The following is a 19,250-nucleotide window of genomic DNA, read 5'->3' as shown; positions in this document are numbered from 1 at the left end:
CCATTCCTTTTCACCACACTTAAGACGTTTTGGCACCGAGGACACCAAGTGATTTAGTGTTTCAGCTTTCATTTTGTCCCATTATTCCTACAAACACGTCTTAAGTACGGGGTCGTCGTTGTCGCATTTTTCGTTTCAAAATTCACTATTGGGGATAGGTCAGGACTGCAGGCAGGCCAGTCCAGTACCAGTACCCTCTTGCATGGACGTCCTTGGAAAAGATGACGTCTTGTAGGCAGCATATGTTGCTCTAAGATCTCAATGTACTTTTCTGCATTAATGCTACCATCACAGAAGTGTAAATGACACCGCCCCATACCATGACAGATCCTGGCTTTTGGACTTGTTGCTGATAAGTCTGGATGGTCCTTTTCGTCTTTGGTCTGGAGCACACGGCGTCCATTTCTTCCGAAAAAGACCTGGAATGCTGCTTCATCTGACCACAATACACGTTTCCACTAGAGATGGGACTATCGAATCGGTATCGGACGATTTTTAATCAAAATATGCTATCGGCAATCGGCCAATATTTCCTAAAAGTAGCCGATCCGATCGTGTGATATATAAAGATCACGTTAAGTTAACAGCTCAGTGGATTGATCCAGACTTTGAGCTACAAAGCACCAACCATCGCATCAAAATTCGTCAACCATCGTACAGAAACCATCGTGAAAGCTCTTCATGACCTAAAATAACATCATTAACGTTGTGCATCATACATATGATGCTATTTTGCTGACTGAAATATTTACTTTAAAAAGATAATTCAACCCGGTCACATCTGAGTCGATTCTATCAGCACGTTATATAAACTCCTGGTTCACTTTAGTAACCCGTAAGCAGGGCTCTAGACTAACTTTTTGCACTGGTTGCACTGGTGCGCCTAACTTTTTTTCTTAGGTGCACCAGCACAAAAGTTAGGTGCACCCTAATTTTCGACCGCATCGCATTTAACACCGCAGTTTTACAGGTTCACTTTTTTTTCGCTGTCCATATAGGCAATATTGACTTGTAAATGATTAACTAACAATATGGTCAACATGGCCTCGTCTGATGATCTGTTTGCTGCTGCCTGCCGCTGAAAGGCAGTGGGGAGAGGGGACACTTGGGCAAGGGGACACTTGGGCAGTGCATTTATTGGGGCACGTAATGTGTTTTATAGATGCATTGTGCTTTTCAGCCTTTCAATTCGAAATGTATTAGAACCAGTCTCAAATACACTATTGCCGGCCATGGTCTTCCCATGCTCTTTACAGTTAATTATAGTATTATAGTCTAATTATAGTACACTATTATAAAAATTATAACAATAATAATAGAGTAAATGTGTGTATGTATGTGTGTCTATCTATTTATATGTGTTGTGTATATTTAAAATTATATGTATATATATATTTTTTACTTTCGCTATCGCCGCACTTTACCGCTAGCATTAGCCTATTGCTACTAGAGGGTCGGCTCACCACTGTCCGGGATGTTACAGGTCTCTTGCTGTGTGGTGATGGAGGTGTGGGAATAAAAGCACACGACAAGGTAGACTTCACTGTCTAGCTCCAGAAACCGAACTTTAATGCTGGGACTGTCCCGCGAGTCTCATATACAAAACTAAACCAACTGAACGTCGAAACGCACATGTATAAACCTGGTGCTGCATTCTGATTGGCTGAGCTGAATGTCGCTCACATATCGCCGCTACAATATTGTCCCGCCCTTCACTGTCTCTGATTGGTTTAGACCATGATTTGGGCCTGATGTGTGTCTGTTGTACCACAGGGAGACTTTCAGAGTAGCGGAGACTTTTTTCCCCTTGAACGGCTGGTCGTACCGGTGCGACCTCAGATTTTTTTTAGTCGCACCATTGAGAAATTAGGTCGCATGTGCGACCAAATTGGTCGCACTCTAGAGCCCTGGTAAGCGGTTCTTGCTTGTGATTTAGATGAGAACAGAAAACGTTACAGAGCCAATCAGAGGCAAAAGTTTATTCATTACCAAATTCGTTAGTTCAGGATCATCTGCTGAACTTTTAGGATCATCAGAAAACTTTTAGACGGAACGAGTCTGACTCGGTTACAGATCTGTGGTAATAGCAGTTTAATTAAGCTTTTAAATTAAGCTTTTTAATGTAAGAGAGTCACACAAACTGTTCTGAAGTATCTGGTGTTTATTTAAAACCACGACATTTAATTAATAACAGTAAACACGGAGAGATAACTGAGAAGAAGAACTTACGCATCGCATGAAAACGAATCGACTCATGAATCACTTAGCGACACTAAACAGATCATCTCTTAAAGGCACAAACACACACACGCGCGCTGTTGCGTTTGTCTCCGGTTTATCTTCACCGTGAGGCTCTTTTTAAGTTTTTTTTTTCAGACTGAACTGGATAACATTAAACCTGCGTGTGTGTGTGTGTGTGTGTGGGCATGTTGCACACAACAATTACAGTCACATGTTTGGAATCACATAATTATTAAGATTTTTCACCTCATTACTAGCCCTAAACTGTCTCCGCCCCAATTTTTTTTTGGAATGTGTTGCAGGCCTGAAATGCAGGAATGGAGATATATTAACATAATGAAATGAATGAGTCAAGCAGACAAAACATGAAATATTTTGGGTTCAAACTGTCTGCAATCAAATAAGTCAAAGTAACTGTAAAGAACACTGCTTTTTTTTATTTTATTAGCATTTTCTATACTGTCCCAACTTTTTCTGATTTGAGGTTGTATAGTTATTTATTATTTTCATTCCTGACGTCCTTCATCACTTCACTTCGTGTCTATAGCCAGAAAATTTACTCTATATTGATAATAAGTCTATACTGATACCTGTAAAAAAGCAATAACCCAATTGTGGGTTAGGTTTCGGTTTAAACATGCCCAGCAAAGGGCAAAAACAGAACTATTAGGAAGGTGCCAACCTGAGCACATCGAAATGTTTCATTCACCAATGTTTAGTTGAGCATGTGACTAAAATACCTTAAGCTGTGGGAACAAATCTGCAGCCAGAAAACTCACCTCACCACAATTTAGATTAGATTTATCACTGACCACAGAAATTGCTTCTCATACGCATCACTGAGTTCCTGTTTTGTACAGCTTTTACTCTCTCCTTCACAGCTTATCCAAACGTTGACCATGAAATATACCCAATTATGCCTTTACCCCACTTTTACATACTTTAACCTTGTAAATCAATGTATAAACCCAATCCAAAAAAGGTGGGGCAGTGTGTAAACACAAATAAAAACAAAACTCACTAATCTGTAAACTGTTTTGTACATACACTGATCAGCCATAACATTAAACCCACCTCCTTGTTTCTACACTCACTGTCCATTTTATCAGCTCCACTTACCATATAGAAGCACTTTGTAGTTCTACAATTACTGACTGTAGTCCATCTATTTATCAACATACATTTTTAACCTGTTCTTCAATGGTCAGGAGCCCCACAGGACCACCACAGAGCAGGTATTATTTAGGTGATGGATGGTTCTCAGCACTGCAGTGACACTGACATGGTGGTGGTGTGTTAGTGTGTGTTGTGCTGGTATGAGTGGATCAGACACAGCAATGCTGCTGGAGTTTTTAAATACTATGTCCACTCACTGTCCACTCTATTAGACACTCCTACCTAGTTGGTCCACCCTGTAGATGTAAAGTCAGAGACGATCGCTCATCTATTGCTGCTGTTTTAGTTCTATATATAGAAGCACTTTGTAGTTCTACAATTACTGACTGTAGTCCACCTAATTTTCTACATACTTTTTTGCCTGCTTTCACCCTGTTCTTGAATGGTCAGGACCCACACAGGACCACCACAGAGCAGGTATTATTTAGGTGGTGGGTCATTCTCGGCACTGCAATGACATGGTGGTGGTGTGTTAGTGTGTGTTGTGCTGGTATGAGTAGATCAGACACAGCAGCGCTGCTGGAGTTTTTAAATAGTGTCCACTCACTGTCCACTCTATTAGACACTCCTACCTAGTTGGTCCACCTTGTAGATGTAAAGTCAAAGATGATCGCTTACATATTGCTGCTGTTTGAGTTGGTCATCTTCTAGACCTTCATCAGTGGTCACAGGACGCTGCCCATGGGGCGCTGTTGGCTGGATGTTTTTGGTTGGTGGACTATTCTCAGTCCAGCAGTGACAGTGATGTGTTTAAAAACTCCAGCAGTGCTGCTGTGTCTTATCCACTCATACTAACACACCACCACCACCATGTCAGTGTCACTGCAGTGCTGAGAATGATCCACCACCTAAATAATACCTGCTCTGTAGTGGTTCTGGGAGAGTCCTGACCATTGTAGAACAGCATAAAAGGAGGCAAACAAAGCATGCAGAGAAACAGATGTACTACTGTCAGTAATTGTAGAACTACAAAGTGTTTCTATATGGTAAGTGGAGCTGATCTGATAAAATGGACAGTCGGTGTAGAAACAAGGAGGTGGTTTTAATGTTATAGCTGATCGGTGTATATTTAATTGCAAAAACAATTTAATGCTTTAATTCTTCATTTGTACAACACAGTGCCTAGAAAAGTCAGTCGAGCGGTTTAGGAACAGCATTCCTCAATGCACAATTACAACTACACCATATACAGTGCACAGCATTATTACAAAATATAGAAAAAAAAAGTGTGCACGCTAAAGCAACAGTGCAAAAACGGAAGCCATATAACAAGTTTGATTGTTTGAGGTTAACGCTATTTATACAGCGGTACACAATTTGCATCCTTAGACTATGTCAGATGTTTTAGATTTAAATGTGTCAAAAAGTTCAGTACTTTCTCAGGTGATGTAATCTTAAGCAGGTTTTGTACTGTATATTGTTTTCTGTAAAGAATTTCAGTCTTTCTGTGTTTAGTGCTGACCAGCCCATCAATATGTGTTTGACTGTTAGTGTAGCTTTGCATAGATGGCAAGCTGGTGCAACTTCCCCTCTAAAAAGGCGCTTATGTGTCAGTTCGGAGTGTCCGATGCGGCATCTTGTAACAATAGTAGGGATGTCCTGATCCCGATCATTAATTTTGATCCCGATCCGATCCGATCTCAAACCGATACTTGTATTTTCTAGATATTGTCTAGATAAGAACTAGATAATACTGTTCACACAGTGCACACTTCAAGTACATAACAGTTATTCAAATTAATCCAATGTACATGTTTAACAACTGAATAGCTCTGCAGTGCTGTAGGAAAAAAATGGCCTGCATCCAAGCTATTGCTTAATGTTCTTTTATTTTTACAAAATAAAAGTAAACAAACTTTTATTTGTTATTAAAAAACTAGAACACTCAAAATGAAGTGAAGGTTCTTTTTGAGGAAAATCAGTATCTCTGCCGGGTTAGCGGGTCATCTCTGCCGGGTTCTTCTCATTATATAATAATAAACTCGCTGTATTCGACTGCCGTATCAAATTGGTAGTAATTGTAGATCGTTTGGTTAAATGATATCTGGTTTGTTTCTTATGAGCCACCGTACTTGTATGCGTGTTGTAACTGTAACAAACTTTTCTGTGGTTGTATTGTGACAATGGTTTGATGGATGTTTCTACGCGAAGTGAGTGTGTTTTGACCCTTTGGGGCTTCCATAGTGCATGGAATAGCGTGCTTGGCTAAAGCGATGACTCTAGCTGTCCGCTATTCGGTACCGTAACAGAAGAAGTTAATAAAGTGTTTTGCTCCCGACAATTTGTGAATATACCGTGTATTTATTTCTTTATTAAGCAAGTGCATCACTACGACGCTCGGTTACATACCTAAGCCAATCAGAGTGCTTGATACTGAGATGTCGTTCAGTCTTGTAACACGTAAACTCGTAAAAGCTGTATGTTATGGTCCTGAAGTTTGCATACTAGGATTAAAAGTTATTGTTTTATACCCGGAGTGATCCTTGACTCACACACCATATAAACAGTAAAATTCTACAGTAATGAGCGCAGCTCTGCTCCTACCGTCTCGTGAAACGCTCGCATTGCAGACATTACACCGCTGTTGGACTTGTTTCACTTTCCAATTTAAAGTATTTCCACACAGCGGACATGCTGACGTAAAACAAAGGATTGGGATTAGGATCGGGTTTAGTAAAACCGATACCGTTCAGTAAAAAAATGCCTTGATCGGCCCCGATTCCGATCTTCGAGATCGGATCGAGACATCCCTAGTCTAGACATATAACAAACCCAGTTTTATTTTTAACAGTGCTGACATATCTAGTTTGTTTAAAGTCTGGGATTAGAACAATCTTAAAAAATCAGAACATGCAAAAGTGAATATTTGTAAGATTGAGCCGGAACTGGAATAAATCAGCAGGAAACAGAGCAGCAGGAAACAGCTTTTTATCTCGGCTGCTGTGTTGTAATCCCAGTGCAATCAATAGGAACACCAGCTACACCACTCTGAAGTATTTTACCCACCTCAAACTGCCCATACTGTTACACATAATGTCCATTTCTACAAAATATGCTAATATAAAAATATATATTGTGTTTTCCTGCTTCAAATATACTAGCATTCAAACTAAACTGCTATTCAGTGCTGTAAAACTGTATTTGCCAAGAGTATTTTTTATTTTAATTATATTGTTTATGCATTTTCTCCCCTTTAACTCCCGACTTTCAGTGCGTCCAATTGCCCAATTGCGTCATGCTTCCTCAGAGACGATCGCTCATCTATTGCTGCTGTTCGAGTTGGTCATCTTCTAGACCTTCATCAGTGGTCACAGGATGCTGCCCACGGGGCGCTGTTGGCTGGATATATATTTGGTTGGTGGACTATTCTTAGTCCAGAAGTGACAGTGGTGTTTAAAAACTCCATCAGAGCTGCTGTGTCTTATCCACTAATGCCGGTCCCGCCTCTGATAGAGGAGAACAAAGCTAACCAACGCCCCCTCCGACACGTGGGCAGCAGCCGTATGCATTTTGCCACATACACTAGACGAGATCAGCTGCGGCTCAGCTCTGTGTACGGAGAGACACACTATGATCCGCAGTCTTTCCCCTTCTCTATGCAGACACCATCAATTAGCCAGCAGAGGTCGTAGTTTGCATCAGTTATGAGTCCCTATCCGGCTTGATGCCCCATCCCTATATGAGCAACAGGCCAATCGTTGTTTATGTGGCTGCTCAGCCCAGCCGGCAGGCAGAGCTGAGACTCGATAGGATGTACTCAAGATCCCAGCTCTGGTGCGCCACCTGAGCGGCTACAGTCTTTTGTTTCTGTATGCCACACTTCCTCGTTTCAATTTTTTTTGCATTTTTGTTAGAGAAGACACAAATGCTTTATTACTGTCAGTCCTGCTAAATCTAATCACCTAAATTGAGTATTTCAGAAGGGTAAAGTAAACTAAAATGTGTCGACCATACTATGTCCCTATTAAAAGAAGCCCGGTGGACAGTGGTTGCCTAGTGGGTAGAGCTTTGGGCTATCAACCGGAAGATTGGCGGTTCAAATCCAGGCTCTGCTATGAGCAAGGCCCTTAACCCTGTCTGCTCCAGGGGCGCCGTACGATGGCTGACCCTGCGCTCTGACCCCAGCTTCCAAACAAGCTGGAATATGTGAAGAAAGAATTTCATTGTACTGTACATCTGTATATGTATATATGACAAATAAAGTATATCTATCTATCTATCTATCTATCTATCTATCTATCTATCTATCTATCTATCCATCTATCCATCTATCTATCTATCTATCTATCTATCTATCTATCCATATATCTATCTATCTATCTATCTATCAAAATAGAAAACAATCTCAGAATGCATAGAGTGGAAGCAGTGAACGTTTAGTGGAAGTTAAGTGGAAGTTAAGTGGAAGTTTTGCCATCAATAAAAAAGTTGAAGGTTTGAATTTCGACCTCACTAAGCAGCCACTATTGGACCCCTGAGCAAGGCCCTTAATTCTCTCGGCTCCAGACAAGCTGGGATATGCAAAGAAAACTATTTCATTGTACCGTACACCTGAATATATGACAAAGGTTTTATTCTTCTAAAACAGTCTAGCCATACTCATCTGACCTCAACAGCAATGCGAGTCCAAGCCACAGAACTGTCACTGTCTGGATGTTGGTTTTGTTTTTCTCACCATTCCGTGTAAGCCCTGGAGAACTGCTTTGCTTGGAAATTCCAGATCAGCAGTTTCTGACCTAACCTAACCAGCTCACTCGGCACCAACAACCACAAATAGTCATGTAAAAATTTCATGAATGTAAAGGCTGTCACCTGACTTACAGACTGGAGAGTTACTTGAATGAGCGGATCGGCACGGTGGCTAAGTGGGTAGCACTGTCGCCTCACAGCAAGAAGGTCCTGGGTTCGAGCCCCAGGTGGGGCGGTCTGGGTCCTTCCTGTGTGGAGTTTGCATGTTTGCAATTGTGTGGGTTTCCTCCGGGTGCTCCGGTTTCCTCCCACAGTCCAAAGACATGCAAGTGAGGTGAATTGGAGACACTAAATTGTCCATGACTGTGTTCGATAGAACCTTGTGTGAACTGATGAACCTTGTGTAATGAGTAGCTACCGTTCCTGTCATGAATGTAACCAAAGTGTGAAACATGACATTAAAATCCTAATAAACAAACAAACATGAATGAGTGTACACGCGTTCCTAATAATACCACAAATTATATAACAGGTAGTTCCGACCTTACAATCTGATTGGTTGAGAAGTGTTCTAGCCGTGCTGATATTCGTGATAACAGCACGGTCTTTTCACACCACAACTGTATTACTCCGCTGACGCGTTGCCATTAACGACAAGCTTCATGCACACAAACGCGCACGCAGGCAACACAGCCTTTTTTTCCCGGTCGCGTTTTAAATCCGTTATCTGATACACAATCATCTAGCGCACTGTGTAGGGAACATAACCAATTGTCTAATTCACTATCTAGTGCACTATGTAGGGAACATATACACATGATCTGATACACAATCTAGTGCACTATTTAGGGAACATTAATGTGTTTGTAACGCGAACAGTTAGTTAAGCCAGTTAGCAGCTCCTAGTAGTTCTGTTTTCACCCATAGCCTTTGGTGTGTGCGAGAGGTTTTTTTATTTCTTTTTTTCCCTTCGGAGGTTCTTGCTTTCTTCTTCTTCTTGTTCTTACCTCCCTGAAATAAGTTTTTGCAACTTGGGATGTCTGCTTTGTAGTGTTAAACTTTATATTCATTGTGGAACTACTTTTTGGCGGAAGGTATTGTCAATATTAAAGCATATTTATGATTAAATTTAGGGCTTCTTTGATTTATTTTCTTTCTTTATTTTGTAAGAACTGTTGTATAAAAGCAATAGAACACTCGAGGTCGTGTGTTATCGCGAATAACATCACGGCTGTGATGATCTACGGCACTCGCCTTCGGTTCGTGCCTGCGACCAAATCACAGCCGTGATGTTATTCGCAATAACACACTCCCTCTCGTGTTCTATTGCTTAAGTATACAGACTAACAACAGCGATAACAACAACTTATCTTTAGAAGACTGAGCAAATATAGTAAAATAGTATCCATGGAACGCATGCTAGATAAATCCACTACTAACAAAGAGGACATACAGGGCTTTCTTACATGTGCTGAAAATACCTTAAAAAACGACATGCTTTTTTTTAACTATGAATTAAACCTGTTCCCTCGTCAGCCCTAAATTCTTGTCCTTGGCTAACCTCTACATGGTCTTTTGCTGTAGTAGCCTATACACCTCAAGATTCCACAGTGAACAATAATAGTGAGCAGAAAAGAATCTTGAGGCACAAACATGCTGGTCCACCAGTGCTGAGGTCTCAAGCTCTCGAATTCAGATCTCAGCTCTGCTATCGGCCAACCGGGCACCTACACAGACATACGATTGACTATGTCTAAAACAGGGTTCCTCGTCACAGGGACAATTATGACCTCTGCTGACTGGTCGAGCAGCCTGTACAGGTTTTGGCTGATCACGGGTGGCGGTGCATAGCTCTCCGCATGCGTTACTGCGCTCTGTGAGACCTCACCCCTAGCAGGTGAAAATAAGCCATCGGTGGCTGTGCACATGGCCAAGACTGAATTGGGTAAAAAAAAGAGGGAAAATTAATAAATAGAAGATTAAAATTGAAAAGGATCTCAGAATGCATAGAGTGGAAGTTTTGTCATTAATAGCTAGCATTGATGTGGAAGCAGTGAACGTTTAGTGGAAGTTCTGCCATCAGTAGAAAAGTTGAGGGTTTAAGTTTCGACCTCACCAAGCAGCCACTATTGGACCCCTGAGCAAGGCCCTTAATTCTCTCGGCTCCAGACAAGCTGGGATATGCACTACATAAACTATTTCATTGTACCGTACACCTGAATATATGACAAAGGTTTTATTCTTCTAAGCCAGTCTAGCCATACTCATCCGACCTCAACAGCAATGCGAGTACAAGCCGAAGAACTGTCAATGACAGGATGTTGGTTTTGTTTTGCTCACCATTCCGTGTTTGTTTATTAGGATTTTAACGTCATGTTTTACACTTTGGTTACATTCATGACAGGAACGGTAGTTACTCATTACACAAGGTTCTTCAGTTCACACAAGGTTATATCGAACACAGTCATGGACAATTTAGTGTCTCCAATTCACCTCACTTGCATGTCTTTGGACTGTGGGAGGAAACCAGACCACACCCGGAGGAAACCCACGCGGACACGGGGAGAACATGCAAACTCCACACAGAAAGGACCCGGACCGCCCCACCTGGGGATCGAACCCAGGACCTTCTTGCTGTGAGGCGACAAGTGCTACCCACTTAGCCACCGTGCCGCCCCATTCCGTGTAAGCCTTGGAGAACTGTTTTGCTCGGAAATTCCAGATCAGCAGTTTCTGATCTAACCAAACCGGCTCACTCAGCACCAACAACCACAAATAGTCATGTAAAAATTTCATAAATGTAAAGGCTGTCACGTGACTTACACACTGGAGAGTTACATGAATGAGCGGAGCGGCACAAAGGCAAGAACACAGCAAGAAGGTCCTGGGTTCGATCCCCAGGTGGGGCGGTCGGGGTCCTTTCTGTTTGGAGTTTGCATGTTCTCCCCGTGTCTGTGTGGGTTTCCTCCGGGTGCTCCGGTTTCCTCCCACAGTCCAAAGACACGCAAGTGAGGTAAATTGGAGACACTAAATTGTCCATGAATGTGTTCGATATAACCTTGTGTGAACTGATGAACCTTGTGTGATGACTAACTACCGTCTCTGTCACGAATGTAACCAAAGTGTAAAACGTGACGTTAAAATCCTAATAAACAAACAAACATGAATGAGCAAGTGTACACGCGTTCCTAATAAACTGGCCACACACTCCAGCCCTTCTGCCAACAACAGCCCGGCTCTAGTAGTTCATATTTTTTTGATAATACAAAAACATAAGCGACTCAGTATATTCTGGTCATGTTATATCACACTATCATGAGCTTACTTTCTAATCATATTACATTCACACGTCCAGCTAAGTGGATAGATAGTATATTGGCTAACTCGGGCTTAGCGTTACTGCATTTAAATGGCGCTAGCTAGTGTCCGGCAAAGCTGATTAAGCTCGTAGCTAATGCTAGCTAAGCCATTAACTGTATTAAAAACATTAAGTATTTAACGCAGAATTTCAACATACTAAAAGTTAAAGCTAACGGCTGTATTAACTCCGCCAGAATTAAATGGCCTGTAATAGGACAGTGTAAACAGCTAACCTTAGCAATTCATGCTACCTGACCAGAATGAATGAAATTTGATTAGGTAGCCGTGTAGCTAGCTAAGCATGAAGTAGCAATAGAAAGAAACAAGCAAGCGTGATAGCAGCATGAACAGCGACAGCTGCACGTATACAGTGAATTAATAAACACTCACCGATTCCAGGAGCCACATATATGAAATACAGACAGGTCGTAGACATGGAGAAGAAAAAAATGAAGGCCAGAAAGGAGCGGCTAGAAAGCCGCAAAAGCCGCCTCGAATTCAGCATTTTCTCTGTGCTCGGAGAAGCGGCTACTAGCTGTCCGTCAGGTCCATATAAAGAAATTAAATTCGTAAAGCGAAAAGATGTTTAGCGGCTGAAAAGAAATCAAGGCTGTGCTAAAGTCCGCATCGCTATGGCCTGTGCTGACCGGTTTGGGCTCGGCTGAGAAGCGATGCAGCACCGATAAAAAGCTCAGCTAGCGCCCAGGACCACCGAAGCCCGAGAAATTTCCAGATGGACCAAAAAGCAGCAGGCCTAGTGTAAAATCACCAGCCGTAAACATGGTACGTACTGCGGTACTGTGGTGTAAAATAAAGAGTCCGGAGTCACATCCGCACCTGCCTGTGCACCATGTTGGATATGGAGTCGGTGGGGATAAAAAAAACAAATTAGCTGGGTGATGAGAACTTCTGTGGGAGAGTCAATGCACCGCTCCTCCTCCTCCTCCTCCTCCTCCCAGTACTAACAGTTCTTTTAAATCTACTCACAGAAATATAAAGCCGATAAAATATCTGAAAACAAACACGAAAATAGAAAAACTGAATGTTGCTGCTACTAATTTCTGCTTCACATCCGGTGGGTGTAACCACCAGAGACTGAAAGCTGGCAGAATGTAAAGGGCTGCGTCTGACGCAACAGAACTAGGGTGGCACTGGCACTGTCTGTGGGAATTTGTGTCTGCTATGTAAGGTCATGGTATTACTATAATAGTGACAGTGGTACCCTAGTTGGTAGAGTGTTGGGCTATCAGCTAAAAGGTTGAGACTGAGTTCGAATTCCAGCTCTGCCATGCAGCCACTGTTGGGCCCTCGAGCAAGGCCCTTAACCCTCTCTGCTCCAGTGGAGCCGTACGATGGCTGACCCAAACAAGCTGGGATACGCAAAGTAAGAATCTCTTTATACTGTATGTATATGTACATACACCGATCAGCCATAACATTAAAACCACCTCCTTGTTTCTACACTCACTGTCCATTTAATCAGCTCCACTTACCATATAGGAGCACTTTGTAGTTCTACAATTACTGACTGTAGTCCATCTGTTTCTCTGCATGCTTTGTTAGCCCTCTTTCATGCTGTTCTTCAATGGTCAGGTCTCTCCTAGTACCATTACAGAGTAGGTATTATTTGGGTAATGGATCATTCTCAGCACTGCAGTGACACTGACATGTTGGTGGTGTGTTCGTGTGTGTTGTGCTGGTATGAGTGGATGACACAGCAATGACGATGGAGTTTTTAAACACCTCACTGTCACTGCTGGACTGAGAATAGTCCACCAACCAAAAATATCCAGCCAACAGCGCCCCGTGGGCAGCGTCCTGTGACCACTGATGAAGGTCTGGAAGATGACCGACTCAAACAGCAGCAATAGATGAGCGATCGTCTCTGACTTTAGATCTACAAGGTGGACCAACTAGGTAGGAATGTCTAATAGAGTGGACAGTGAGTGGACACGATATTTAAAAACTCATACAAGCACAACACACACTAACACACCACCACCATGTCAGTGTCACTGCAGTGCTGGTAATGATCCACCACCTAAATAATACCTGCTCTGTAGTGGTCCTGTGGGGGTCCTGACCATTGAAGAACAGGGTGAAAGGGGGCTAACAAAGCATGCAGAGAAACAGATGGACTACAGTCAGTAATTGTAGAACTATAAAGTGCTTCTATAAGTGGAGCTGATAAAATGGACAGTGAGTGTAGAAAGAAGGAGATGGTTTTAATGTTATGGCTGATCGGTGTATGACAAAGGCATTCTATTCTAACAACGCCTAATTGTTGCATACATCCATTAAATTGTTTAGTTTATTTCTTTTTACTGCTTATTTTCCGTTCTGAATGAAGATTGGTAAAATACTCCTTGAGCAAAGCTTTAGTATGTGTAGGGCATCAGAATCTCACACATTCACTCATAACATTTTAAGAGCAGTGAATCCACCTTCTGCGTGTTTTAAGAGGTGGAAACGCGGACCAGAGGTAAGAATCAAAACCCCAGTAGTTTGGACCCATGTTAACTGTGCTTCAATGCCACAAAAGTTGACTTGGTTGCTCTGAACTGTCCTAGGATTAATAACGTCGTGCCTTGCAATAGATAAGCACCCTGTAAAGGGTCTGTTTCTAACTTGCGACCAGTCTTGGATGGCACCAAACCCGCAGTGACCCACAGTGATAATGGAGTTAGTTCATGTAACAATAGATACATGAAAATGTTGCAAATTAGCTGCAAATAAAAGCAGACTGCTACTCGTATGTGAGCAAAAACACTGGGAATAAATCCTAGACAAGGCACCAGTTTTTGGCAGAGCAACAGACACCTACACATTCATTTATCCATTTACACTTTCGTCCAGTTTAAAGCAGCCTGTCCACCGACTGGTAAAAGTTCTAAGAACATGCAAAAAAAAGTATTTACTAAAATTATAGATATAGATATAGATATACTTTATTTGTCATATATACATATACAGATGTACAGTATAATGAAAGTCTTTCTTCGCATATCCCAGCTTGTTTGGAAGCTGGGGTCAGAGCGCAGGGTCAGCCATCGTACGGCTCCTCTGGAGCAGACAGGGTTAAGGGCCTTGTTCAAGGACCCAACAGTGGCTGCATAGCAGAGCCTGGATTTGAACTGCCAATCTTCCGGTTGATAGCCCAAAGCTCTACACAAGGATCAAACCCATGTTGCTGTATGACACCCACTCTACCAAATGCACCACTGTGTCTTCCTTTTGTATTTGTCACACCTAATGATGTTACAACATTAATTATGTTTATTATGTATGTACGTTACATTACTTCCTAAATTAGTTTTCTTGAGCCTTCAGAAAAAAATTGTTAGGCTGGCAACTCCTTTGTAGATTTAGCATTGCTCTATTGTTTATGTTTCCTTCATTTATTGATATTGGCACTTATTGTGGTTATTGTGATTGATTGCCTGACATCAGGAGTAATATCTAGTTGTTTCCTATGGTCTGAATGAAATTGAGACTGTGTTTAGTCAGCTCAGTATGTTTACAGATTAAATGTGTGTTAATCTGTTGATTAAGTAACCAAGGGTGCAATAGCCTCTTTTAGGTTGACGACAAGAAGTTCCTGGGTTCGATCCCTAGGTGGGGCGGTCCGGGTCCTTTCTGTGTGGAGTTTGCACATTTTACCCGTGTCTGTGTGGGTTTCTTCCGGGTGCTCCGGTTTCCTCCCACAGTCCAAAGACATGCAAGTGAGGTGAACTGGAGACACTAAATTGTCCATGACTGTGTTAGATATAATCTTGTGTGATGAGTAACTACCGTTCCTGTCATGAATGTAACCAAATGTAAAACATGACGTTAAAATCCTAATAAACAAACAAATTTAGGTTGACGTAGACATTGGATAACTTTGTTCTTTAAATGTGCCAGTTTTTTTACCTCAGTTTTCTTGGTGTAAGATTTCTTTTATCTGACATCATTGTGACAAATATGCATTTGCATATAAAGTATTTTTAATTAATTATATCATGATTAATAGTAGATTTTTTTAATAGTGTTCAGAGAAATTAGAACTTGCCTAAGCTCTGTATCTCTGTACAGCTGACATCAAATTTTACAGTTGATTTCATTAAAAATAGCCTAAATAATTAGTTAGTAAATAAGTCATGCAGTTTTGGTGTCAGCTTGGTTGAAGGTAGTTCAGCTATCATTAAAACAAAGCCTGCTAGTTGGCGGCCAGGTTAGGATACCTGTTATTTGATATTTAGTTCCAGTCACTCTGCTTCACACTACAGCTGTGACTGCCATTAAAAATGTAGTATAACATTAATTACTCACACAGTTAACCTAAAGACAAGCCTACACTGAATACACATTAATAAATAATTCTTTATTAAACTTTATCTTTGGCATCAATCCACTTGCCATACTTTATGTCAATAAATTAGACAATGTTTAATCAGTAATCTCTTAATTCCAGTCCAGTTGTATTTATCACCTTCACCATTGATGATAATAAATAGTAATGATAATAACCAGTAGCAATCATTGATATCCTGTGTTGTGTTCACTTATATTATTTCGTTACCAATGTTTTTCATTCACACACAGGAACCATAGGCAGTTGGATGCAATTATTAAACAGTTTTATTTCAGCATTTTCAATAGTCATTGTTCTATCGGAAAGAACAGGTCAAATTACAAGCAACCAGAATTGACACAGCTACATCCATGATCAATCTCCATGCCAACATACGCTAAGACATAGCCTATCCTAGAAACCAAACACTAAAATGGTAACATAGCAGGAAGGAGGAAAAAAACTATTTCTGGAAAGTTAATGGTTCAGCTATCCCAAACAATATGAAAGGTCAATGTTCTTCCTAATGTTTAAACTAATTCCTGCTTGTTGTAATCCTGTGTAATTTAGCCTGTAACCCAAACACTGCCTAAAGTCTGACATCCTGAAGAACACTCCTGAAGGACACTTACTCAGAGGACATAAGAATCTTTTGTCTTTTTTATTTTGCCATGTGACAAACACAGGGTAGTAGGTAAATTCTCCACTTTTACATGAGAAACAAAGTAGCCTAAAAACCTTGAATTGAAGTTATTTAAAGTGTAACTGCTAATGTCATATGGGTGGCACAGCAGTCTAACATGCCTAGTACCTGAGACCTGAGTTTTAGAATCTGAATTTTGAATCTTGGCAGTGCCACTGGCTCAATAAACACACAGTTATTTGTGTCTGAGTGAGGGAAGGTCGATTAAGAATCACCTCCTTGATGCTGTACACTTTCACCCCGAGCATGTGAAGTAGCATATGGTCATCCTTAAACCCTGAGGCCCTCTGAATCCACTGCTGGCCGGTGTAAAAATGTGTCCCGTGAACTAACTTGTGCTGCGACCCTCCTCTGCTAGCGTGGGTGCTGTGCAAAATGGGACTGTTGTGATTGCTATCAAACATTCATATTTGAAATCGCTAGATCATATGTAAGCTAAATTAAATAAGCATGTGGTGTTTACAAATTTAATGTTCATTTCGTTTGTAATAACATCGTTTGGTTTATACGTAGAAGTGCTGAGCAAAAATTGTTTTCAAAATCTGGCTAACATGCTGCCCTGGCTTCCAAACACTGTCTATAAAATAGGGGTAAAACTAGGGTTGCCAACTGTCCCATAAAATATGGAATCGTTCCTTATCCCCTTATAAATTTGAAGGTTTTTTCTTCTTGCCGTCGTAAAATTAGCACACTTGCTAAGTTTACTCAGACTCAGCTTTTTTGTTTGTTTGTCTGTTTATTAGGATTTTACCGTCATGTTTTACACTTTGGTTACATTCATGACAGGAACGGTAGTTAGTCATCACACAAGGTTCATCAGTTCACAAGTTTATATCGAACACAGTCATGGACAAATTAGTGTCTCCAATTCACCTCACTTGCATGTCTTTGGACTGTGGGAGGAAACCGGAGCATCCGGAGTAAACCCACGTGGACACGGGGAGAACATGCAAACTCCACACAAAAAGGACCCGGACCGCCCCATTTGGGTGGTGGGTCATTCTCAGCACTGTGCCTCATCCAGACATTGACATAGTGGTGGTGTGTTAGTGTATGTTGTGCTGGTATGAGTGGATAAGACACAGCAGCACTGATGGAGTTTTTAAACACCTCACTGTCACTGCTGGACTGAAAATAGTCCACCAACCAAAAATATCCAGCCAACAGCGCCCCGTAGGCAGCGTCCTGTGACCACTGATGAAGGTCTAGAAGATGACCAACTCAAACAGCAGCAACAGATGAGCGATCGTCTCTGACTTTACATCTACAAGGTGGACTAAGTAGGTAGGAGTGTCTAATAGAGTGGACAGTGAGTGGACACGGTATTTAAAAACTCCACTCTTACCAGCACAACACACTAACACACCACCACCATGTCAGTGTCACTGCAGTGCTGAGAATGATCAACCATCTAAATAATACCTGCTCGGTGGTGGTCCTGTGGGGGTCCTGACCATTGAAGAACAGCATGAAAGGGGGCTAAAAAGGTATGTAGAGAAACAGATGGACTACAGTCAGTAATTGTAGAGCTACAAAGTGCTTCTATATGGTAAGTGGAGCTGATAAAATGGACAATGAGTGTAGAAACAAGGAGGTGGTTTTAATGTAATGGCTGATCGGTGTATATATACAGTATATGTATACAACTTTTTTTTTTTCATTTACAAAGGCACACATTTACAAAGCTGCAGCATCTGTCAATGTGTGCTGAATAAAAATGTGTGTTTTATTGGGCTGTGTGGAAGCTGCTGTATTTGTGAATGACTGTGTGCCAGAGAAAATATGTGTTTCAGGGCTGTGTGGGTGTATGCTTGCACATGGTTTGGTATTCTGTGCAAATTTGTATTTACCTACACGTGACTGGAAGCAGACAGCAAGTCTCTGCACACTAGTCTGTGTGGGTTGATTTCATGGCACGTGGCACATCTTTTATCAATTATGCTCCATGACAAGTGTGTCTCAATTCCAGTCTGAAAAAAGACACTCACACCTACTCTGTCCTCCTGAGAATACAATATCCCATCCATGGTCCATTGTCCTCTATACATAGTTTTAGCCAAGCCAGATTAGAGGCCATGGAAGTCAATCATGCCCACTTATCACTGAATGTAAGGGCCTAATGAACAATGACCTACACTGATCAGTCATAACATTTAAACCACCTCGTTTCTACACTCACTGTCTATTTTATCAGCTCCACTTACCATATAGAAGCACTTTGTAGTTCTACAATTACTGTCTGTAGTCCATCTGTTTCTCTGCATACTTTGTTAGCCCCCTTTCATGCTGTTCATTAATGGTCAAGACCATCACAGAGCAGGTATTATTTAGGTGGTGGATCATTCTCATCACTGCAGTGACAATGACATGGTGGTGGTGTGTTAGTGTGTGTTGTGCTGGTATGAGTGGAGTTTTTAAATACCGTGTCCACTCACTGTCCACTCTATTAGACACTCCTACCTAGTTGGTCCACCTTGTAGATGTAAAGTCAGAGACGACCGCTCATCTATTGCTGCTGTTTGAGTTGGTCATCTTCAAGACCTTCATCAGTGGTCACGGATTGCTGCTTACGGGGCGCTGTTGGCTGGGTATATTTTTGGTTGGTGAACTATTCTCAGTCCAGCAGTGACAGTGAGGTGTTTAAAAACTCCAGAAGCACTGCTGTGTCTTATCCACTCATACCAGTGCAACACACACTAACACACCACCACCATGTCAGTGTCACTGCAGTGCTGAGAATGATCCACC

At 41.5% G+C, this 19,250-nt stretch overlaps 1 protein-coding gene across 1 annotated transcript in view; it reads right to left on the bottom strand.

The window, feature by feature from the left end:
• b4galt6 (UDP-Gal:betaGlcNAc beta 1,4- galactosyltransferase, polypeptide 6) overlaps positions 1-12,310 on the bottom strand; it is a 35,213-nt gene extending 22,903 nt beyond the window's left edge. The window contains exon 1 of the mRNA XM_063001313.1: positions 11,857-12,310. Coding sequence (XP_062857383.1) covers positions 11,857-11,971 — 115 coding nt within the window. The 5' untranslated portion in view covers positions 11,972-12,310. The remainder of the gene's footprint in view (positions 1-11,856) is intronic.
• Between the last annotated feature and the right edge of the window lie 6,940 nt (positions 12,311-19,250).

This window comes from Trichomycterus rosablanca, chromosome 9, assembly GCF_030014385.1.
Source record: "Trichomycterus rosablanca isolate fTriRos1 chromosome 9, fTriRos1.hap1, whole genome shotgun sequence".
Taxonomy (NCBI): domain Eukaryota; kingdom Metazoa; phylum Chordata; class Actinopteri; order Siluriformes; family Trichomycteridae; genus Trichomycterus; species Trichomycterus rosablanca.
Note: the sequence above shows the minus strand (reverse complement) of the source record. Positions and strands in the feature narration are given on the sequence as shown.